This window comes from Falco naumanni, chromosome 22 (genome assembly GCF_017639655.2).
Source record: "Falco naumanni isolate bFalNau1 chromosome 22, bFalNau1.pat, whole genome shotgun sequence".
NCBI classification, from domain to species: Eukaryota; Metazoa; Chordata; class Aves; order Falconiformes; family Falconidae; genus Falco; species Falco naumanni.
This window is the reverse complement of record NC_054075.1, coordinates 683,627-692,420: the sequence shown is the minus strand read 5'-3', so window position 1 is coordinate 692,420 and position 8,794 is coordinate 683,627. Positions and strand designations below refer to the sequence as shown.

General features: G+C 55.1%; 1 protein-coding gene across 1 annotated transcript; it reads right to left on the bottom strand.

Annotated features, from left to right (window-relative positions):
- Positions 1-6,888: 6,888 nt before the first annotated feature.
- LOC121080198 (olfactory receptor 14C36-like) lies at positions 6,889-7,830 on the bottom strand. Its single transcript, XM_040578061.1, has one exon. The coding sequence runs from the start codon at positions 7,828-7,830 to the stop codon at positions 6,889-6,891; it is 942 nt and encodes a 313-aa protein (XP_040433995.1).
- Between the last annotated feature and the right edge of the window lie 964 nt (positions 7,831-8,794).

Genomic DNA, 8,794 nt, shown 5'->3' with positions numbered 1-8,794 from the left:
CACACCCCAGGCCTGTTGCCCTCTGGCCTTGGCCACTGCAGCCTTTGCTCTCGTGGTGGGAACCTCCTTCATCCTTCTGCTGCCCCCTGACACCCGCTCCAGCATCCTCCGCTGGGCAGCAAACCCCTCCCACACAAGGGCTCCCGTCCCTGGGTACCGGTGTCCGTGTGACAAGCCTGCCCTTGGCCCTGGTGCCACACCTGAGGTGCTGCAGCACACATGGGCCCCAGAGCCCACCGCCTGGGGCACGGGCAGCAGGAGCCCCCAGTGCCACCACAGAGCTGTGACATCAGTGCCGTAAGCGCTGAGGAGGGGCAGGGCAGCTCCCATGCCTTTGGCGGTGGATGGAGACACAAGGTCTGTAGGGGAGACCTACGGGAAAGATGAGGGGAGGGGGATGCTCTGTGTGATGTCAGGGCAGCTCAGATACATGGAGCTCTTCTAGTGGATGGGCCAAGGGGTGAGGTGGGAGCTTGTGTGTGGATCAAGGGGAGAGCAGCCAGGGTGGCACTGTGGGAGGAATTAGTTGTGGATTGACACTGTCCAGCACCCAAAACCCAGATTCAGTTGTTCACTGACCCCTTACATGCCCAGCATGATGGGGGTGAGGATCAGAAGAAAACTCACAGGTCAGGACAAAGTTCAACAGGAGAAGCAAAAGCTTTGTGTGCAAGGAAAGCAACATGAGCAATTCGCTCACCCTTGCCATGGGCAGGCAGGGGTTCAGCCATCTCCAGAAAAGCTGCTCTTCAGCACATCTGTCAGTGACACGGGAAGACTAATGCCACGACCACGCATGTCCTCTTTTCATCCTCCTTTCCCTGAGCTGTTATTGATGAGCACAACGTCCTGGGATATGCAATATCCCTGTGGTCATTTGGGGTCAGCTGTCCCAAATTCTTGTGTCCCCCCAGTCTCCTTGTAGTGCATGCAGAGTGTGAGAAAGAGAAGCCTTGGTGATTGCTCTGCAGCGGTGGCCAAAACACTGGTGTGTGGTCAGCGCTGCCTTAGGAAGAGACGCAAAGCACAGCACCAGAAGGGCTGCTGTGAAGAACATGCACTCCATGCCAGCCCGAGCCAGGACAGAGCGACAGGTCATACAGTCAGGGTGAGGCATGAAAAATGTCTTCTTGAAATGACCTGAGGAAACCTGTGGATCACAGAGCCTGGCTCTTCTGGGGGAATCAGTCTCCTTGGTGATCACTGCACAGGTAAGCCAGGATACCAGGAGCCCAGGGGCTTGTGGTCTTGGGGACATTCAGAGTAAGGTTGTCCATCCTGTGTCAGACCTCAAGGGACTGTGTTTCCTACCAGTCCAGACCTCCTGAGGAGACCCTCTGCATCATTATCACTTGGAAAATGCTGCTAGAATCTCCTCTAACCTAAAGAGTAGCAAAATATAGCCTTTAGAAGAAGAATTTTTCTAAGTGCACTTTGAAATCTTCCCTCTTAACTACACAATGAAACAGCTCCAGTTAGCTACACAGGTCTTGAAGACTTGAAGGAAATGCCAAAAAGGCAAATACCTCATTGGGCTCTTGGGGCTCCTTCCATGAACCTGAGCTACTGAGAGAAGACTGAACCAACCACTCAAGGAATGCAAGTCAGAAGCAAAACTCAAAATGCCATGAAGCATGAATGGGTCCCGCTGAGGGCCATTGCTGACAAAGCCTCCCCATGGACTCGTTAGAGTAGCTAATTAGAGGCCAGACCTGCAGGTGGGCAAAGGTACTGTGCTGGTGTCTGTAATGCTGCAACCCCCTTTGGTTTGTTTCATGAAGCAGAAAGGCCGAGCCCTGACCCCCAACCCTTGGAAGCAGAGCCTGAGAGCCTCCAAATCAAGTTCCGTGTCACAGGCATTGGTGGCAGAGGCAGATGCCAGTGCCAGGGGGACAGAGGCCTCAGACCCCTGTGGGGCCATTCAGCCTTGCTGCAGCCCTGGGCCATCTCCACTGCAAGTTGCCCTACACTGTCCATGTGGCACCTCTTTCCACTCTGGGGGTTGGACTCTTCCTTGCTTTCCTACCCAGCCCTCACACACGCATTTCTGTGCCATCACTGATGTCTCTCCACTCATCCCTGCTTCTTCCTTGAAGCACAAAGCCATGGGACGATCCAGGCTCCCTCTGGGTGACCTCTGGCATCACAGGGCAGCCCTTGGACAGACACAGCTTTTTCCTCTCATCAAAGCTGAACCTTCAGTGCTGCACTTTGTGGTGGTTTTCTTCTCTCCCCACAATCAAGAATTGCTCCCTTATGTCTAACACTGCCTTTCAAGAAGGTGCACGCTACTACTGGAGTGCCCTGAGGCTCCACTTTGCCACTCTCAAGAAGCCCAGCACCTTCAGCCTCTCTCCACAGGCTCCAAATTCCATCCTGGAAGGTATCCTCCACAGCCTGTCCTGGTGTTCCCCATTCCCCCGGAACAAGAAGCCCCAAAGCCAAGACACAGATAATCCTGATGTGGCCACACCAGTGCTGAGTCAAGGGGGATGATCAATCCCCTGTCTGAGTGGCCACACACCCCCTAATGCAGTCCCCTATGCAGGTGGCCTTAGACGTGCTGAGCATGCACCACTGGCTCATACTCATCCCTCATAATGGCCAGGCTCTTCTCCTCCTCCGGTTCACAGCTCAACCAGCAGGTGCCCTCATGGGTGCAGTTTTCTGCCACCACTAAAGGACTGACCACCTCTTCCTGAGAAACCTCTGATGTTCCCATTTCCAAAACCCAGTGTTTTTCAAGGTGCTTTTAATCATGAAGTGCCCTTGGGCCAGCTTTTGGTAAGTACATGGACATGGCCCACCCTGACCTGTGGTGCCTCTGGCAAGAGAACAGCATAAGGAACTGCAAGACACAAGAGATAATGAAGGGGGGCAGCTCTTCAATGGTATTGCTGGCCAAGGTAGGCATTGCCATGGTGACAATCTCAGAACCGCCAAAGGAAGGAAGGCACAGGCCAGGGAGGAAAGGGAAAGGCTGCGCTGGCTGCTTGCATGGGGTGGTACAAGGATGGTCAAAGGGAAGCAGCTGTGCGTGGGAAAAGAGGGACAAGGGAAAGAAAAGTTGTAGAACAGCAATCAGTCAGGGCTGTCTGGGGGTACCTGCCAAGCAGCCCTGCATCGGAGCAATAGCGCTTGGAGTGGGAAATTTAAGTCACACGTCATCTCACCAACTTTCTGATTGGCTTCAGCAGTTGTCAGGAACCTGAGTGATTGCCTTCCCATCATGAAGGCAAGATGCATGGTGGATGGAGATCCAGAATCATTCATGCTGGGAGGAACCTCTGCAGGTGTCCAGGCCAACGTGTTGCTCACAGCAGGATCAGCTATGGGGTCAGAGCAGGTAGCTCAGGCCTTCCTTCAAGTGGGGCTTGAAAAGCTCCAAGGATGGACATGGCACAGGCTCTGTGGGACATCTGCTCCACTGCTTGACTGTCTTCATGGGGAAGGACATTGTCTTCCCTTGCTTCAGCTGATGCCCATTGGCCCTCATCCTCCCATCATGCACAACAGGCAAGAACCTGGCTGCCTTTTCTTGCTGATATGGCCCAAGACCACATGGGAAGGCTGTTATTAGGTGTCCCCAAAGCCTCCTCTTCTCCTGGCTTTGCACCTTTCAAACAAATAAGGCCCATGGCATCCTGGGCTGCATTAGGAAGAGCGCTGCCCAAGGGTTGGTGGAGGTGATCTTTCCTCTCTACTCAGCCCTGATACAATTTCTCTTGCTGACTTCCCTCAGGGTTTGCTGCTCTCTTCTACACCTGTTCTTGTCCAGGATGACCTGAGCTGGGAAGGTTCTTTGTTATACCCAGACCGAGATAAAGACACAAACAAGGTCAATAGCCATTAATAAAGGAAGTTTACTGAGCACTTACATAAAAACAAACATTCATGTTTTATGGCAATAAATGGCAATAGGGAAGAGAGGGAAAGATTGGGAAGAAAGAAATCTAGCAATCAGTCAGGATAGAGTGGCAAGAGAGTGCCACCACCATGGATCCAGCAGCTTCAGCTGGTCCATAGCCTCCGTTCACATGGCTGATGGGGATCTCCGGATCCCCAGTTATTGTTTGGTAGCACAGTTTTTTCTAGGGTGTTCAGGGGGGTTGTTCCCGAGACATTGGCATGTACCGCATTCCTCTGTGGGGTACAGGTGGTTACTGCACAGGTAGTGGTTATTGTCCATGTCTAGGCACATCCCTTACAGCGACGTGGCCTTCCCTTGACCCCAGGCAAAATCTTATATCAGGCAGCTATTTGCACAGTATCTGTTCACAATTGTTTAAGCCTCGCAGAGCTCATCACAAATGTAAACAAGCTTTGAAAAAACAGCTGCTGCTTTTCCCCGGCAGGCTGCAGGCACCCATCTGGCTTCCCCACCTTCCTCTCATCCTGCCCTTGCCACACATGCACTGATGTCTGACCATCCTCACACGCTGTTCCTGCAAACACACAGACATGGACTGATCTCACACTCCTTCTGGACAACGTCTCCCACCACAGCACAAGCCCTTGAGTGACATTTCCTCCTCCTGACCTCCAGTCTCCACTTTCCCAGCTGCACTGGATGACAGTGCTTCTCCCTCCTGCTCTTCCCTACCTCCAAGGAAAGCTCCACCACCTGGGAAACCACCCTTCAGGCGGGCATCCCGACCCGTCACCCTCCTGGTGGCCTTTCCCCTGACCATGCCACGGCCTCACCGCGCTCTTCCAAGGCTGCGAGCCTTTCAGCTTCTCGCATAGGCACGAGCAAGCGGTGTGCCTGCTGCTGTGCTGCCATGTTCTCAGGCAGCAGCGACGTGACAAGCAAGAAAGAAGCCCCTCGGTGGAGTGAGCCCAGGTCCTTAGGCAGAGGGGATCTCACAGCCCACGTGCCACCCAGGGGCCTTCTGCTGGCCTGCCCGAGACACGGGCAGATGGAGCTTAACAGCACGTGTCCCAGCCGTGAGTCAGGGGCTGCCCTACGTGCTGTCTCAGGCAGAGGTGACCTCACCGCCCCTTTCCCAGGCACATTGCTGCTGTTGGGCTGTCCCCTCCGCAGGCAGAACTGGCCTCACTGCCCCCGTCACAGCCATTGGCTTCCTGCTGGAATGTGAGTCCCTGAGACACAACTGACCACGAGATAGCGTCCTCAGCCGTCACCCTCCCCGTGGCCCAGCACCCAGCAGATGAAGGGAAGCTTCTCTCAGCCAATTTATCTCCACTGATGTCCCACCAATGGTTTGAGTGCACAAGTGTTCCCCAGAGGAACTGCCTTATCTCACTTGGTGCGTTGGTACATAGCTTGAGGTTTGGCTCTCCGTTTGTCCTTCTTGCTCCCGCTGTTCTGAACTGAAGGAGCTCTCTAGGGAAGTGAGTCAATGAATCCTGAAATAACTCAGGTTGGAAGAGACCCCTTAAATGCCCTTGTCCTGCTATCGTGCTTAAGGCAGGGGGAACCAGATGGCATGTCTCAAGGGCTCTGCCCACTTTGTCACCATCTACAAATGGGCCAAAAAGCCATTCTGTCAACTTATCCAGGGGGTCAATAAAGGCATTCAACCCTGTTTACCCAAGTGCCTGCACTGGGGGTTGCCACTAGTCAAAGGACACCAGGAAGACTAGACAAACTGCTGACATTCGGACTTGAGCCTCCAGCCAACTTCTCACCCACAGTGTCCTCCATTTCTTCACTCCAGAAGTCACCCATCTTGTAATGGATGAAAGCAGAAAAAGTCAAAACCCTTGCAAAGGTCAAGGTACAAACCATCCCCTCCTTTCCCCTACACATAAAGGTGCAGCAATCCCTTTTGTTGTCCCACAATTACCTGGAACTGGCTGCAGGAGTATTTCCACCGTCATTTCCCCAGACACTACGGTGAGGATGACCAGCCTGTATTTCTCCCAATTGTCCTTCTTGCTTTTCCTGAACAAAGGCTGGATCTCTGCCTTTTGCCAGGACCCCAGAACCTCCCTGATTGCTCAGACACATTTAAGGGCACCATTCAGAAAGGGTGCCGTGATCAGACAGAGGCACTTGCAATGAGCCTGCCCAAGGCGGGTGAGATGAATCTCCCTGGGACAGTGGCCTTTGTTCCTGCAGTCACACACAGGAACAGCAGTGCCCTGGGAGATGTCCCCACCTCAGCTGGCCTCATGCACTGCTGGCGTGGTTGAACCCCAGCCTCACGCACACAGGGGTGCTCAGAGGCACGAGCCCGTCCCTGGCACGTGCGGAGGCAGAGCACTGCAGCGGGCACAGTGACTGCCTGGCCTCCTGCTGTCCCTGCCAGAGGCTGGCAGCACCTCAGCCCGGGGGTGTCGCGCCCTGCTCGGCACCTCTCGGAGATGGCCCTCGTCATGAGCAATGGGCACGGGGACCTCGGTTCAAGGGAGCACGTTGCAGTGCTGCATTCAGGAGGTTTCCACAAATCCAGAACATTTGATGGAGGCCAGCACCGTCACAGAGTGCCCATTGTCTGCCCCTGCCTGCGCTCACAGGACTGCCATGCAGCACGGGGTTGAGGAAGCTGCCAGAGCACTCAGGTGTTACACCAAGGCAAGGGGTCAGAAGGGGAGTGTGTCGGTAGAAGGAGGACAGTATTGGAGACCCAGGGGCTGCTGTTCCCTGGCAGTGCTGCCATGCCAGGAACTTTTCCCCCTCCATCTCTGCACACAGGACATGTCCCTGCAGCTCCAGAAAGGCCTTGGAAGGAAGAATCCCGGGAAAAATATAGTTGCTTAATGGCCCTTAGACAAAGAGAGAGCAGGGAACCTTCAGAAAAGAAAATCACAGAAGAAATTAGAATGGGGATGACAACTTTATCAGAAATTAAATACCACAAGCAAATACGACAAATTCAGAAGACAGTCTGGGTCTGTGATGAATTACATTATAAATGCTATTCATAATTGTATTCCTTCAGAAAAACATCCAGCTATCAGTTTGGACATTGCACCCTTGAGTTCGTGGTTCCTCATGCTGTAGATGAGGGGGTTCAGTGCCGGAGGCACCACCGAGTACAGAACTGCCACCACCAGGTCCAGGGATGGGGAGGAGATGGAGGGGGGCTTCAGGTGTGCAAACATGGCAGTGCTGAGAAAGAGGGAGACCACGGCCAGGTGAGGGAGGCACGTGGAAAAGGCTTTGTGCCGTCCCTGCTCAGAGGGGATCCTCAGCACAGCCCTGAAGATCTGCACGTAGGACAGAACAATGAAAATGAAACAGCCAACACCTAGACAAGCACCAGCCACAATTAGCCCCACTTCCCTGAGGTAGGTGTGTGAGCAGGAGAGCTTGAGGATCTGTGGGATTTCACAGAAGACCTGTCCCAGGGCATTGCCGTGGCAGAGCGGCAGTGACAGTGTATTGGCCGTGTGCAGCGCAGCATAGAGAAACCCACTGGCCCAGGCAGCTGCTGCCACGTGGACACAAGCTCTGCTGCCCAGCAGGGTCCCGTAGTGCAGGGGCTGGCAGATGGCCACGTACCGGTCATAGGCCATGACGGTGAGGAGAGAACACTCTGCTGAAAGGAAAAAGAGAATCAGGAAGAGCTGTGCAGCACATCCTGAGTAGGAGATGTCCCTGGTGTCCCAGAGGGAGTTGGCCATGGCTTTGGGGAGAGTGGTGGAGATGGAGCCCAGGTCAATGAGGGAGAGGTTGAGGAGGAAGAAGTACATGGGGGTGTGCAGGTGGTGGTCGCACACTACGGCGGTGATGATGAGGCCATTGGCCAGGGCGGCAGCCAGGTAGATGCCCAGGGAGAGCCAGAAGTGCAAGAGCTGCAGCTCCCGCGTGTCTGCCAATGCCAGGAGGAGGAACTGGGTGATGGAGCTGCTGTTGGACATCTGCTGCCTCCAACCATAGGGTCCTCTTTATGGAGCAAAACCAGTGACAAGTCAGGCAATACTTCTGTAAAGCCAAGTGAAAGGCATTTCTCCTATATGCGCCCCTGCTGCCCCATGTCCCCCCCTCTCCCGTTCCTGGGAGAGCTCCCTTCAGAGCCGTGGCTGGAGCTGTGCTGAGTGCTGGCCGAGTGTGCTGTGAGGAGCAGGGGCTGTGCCCGCTGGCTGCCCAGCAGTGAGCCCTGCTCTGCAGCAGGGGCTTCATGGGAACCCTGGGGGCAGGGGCCAGTCCTGGCCTTGCCCTGGCTCAGCCCAAACTGCTCCCAGCGCAGAAGGGCCTGTCAGCATCGGCTCTGCCCGTGCTGAGCAACGGCCATGGCCAGAGTCAGGTCAGGAGGGGTTTGTGCTGTGCTCAGGGAGAGCAGGGTGAGTGCTGAGAGGCAAGGGGACTGTCTGTGGCTTTGGGAGAATGAGGGAATCTGCTCTGTCCCTCCAGATCCTTCCCAGTTGCTGGATGAGAAGTTTACTAATGGTCTGGACCCCTTGGTCTAAAGGCTGTGCTGGGTGGGAGAGGAGAGCAGAGGTGCGTTGCTCAGGGAAGGCACCTGCACGGCAGACCATGGCCAGGAGGTGCCCCCATCTCCCCTGCATCAGGGTTCCCCTCAGCATCTCCCCCCCTCCCTGCCCAGGGCTCTGCTGCCTCCAGCTGTCCCTGCCAGCAGCTCTTTCTCTGGCCCCAGGGCTCTTCCCTGCCAGCGCTCACAGAGCCCAGCTCAGCCCCTGTGTGCCAGCTCTGCCCTGCAGCCGCTCTCTGTCTGCAGGCAGGAACAAACAGCTCCCCCAAAGCCTGAGGGAAAAGGAGAGCTGATGCTGGTTTCATCTGCAGCCTGCTGGGGAGGGAAGGCACTTGCTCAGCTCCCTCATCAACCTCCCTGTGATGCTTTCAGCATCTCAGCCCCTGCTCTGA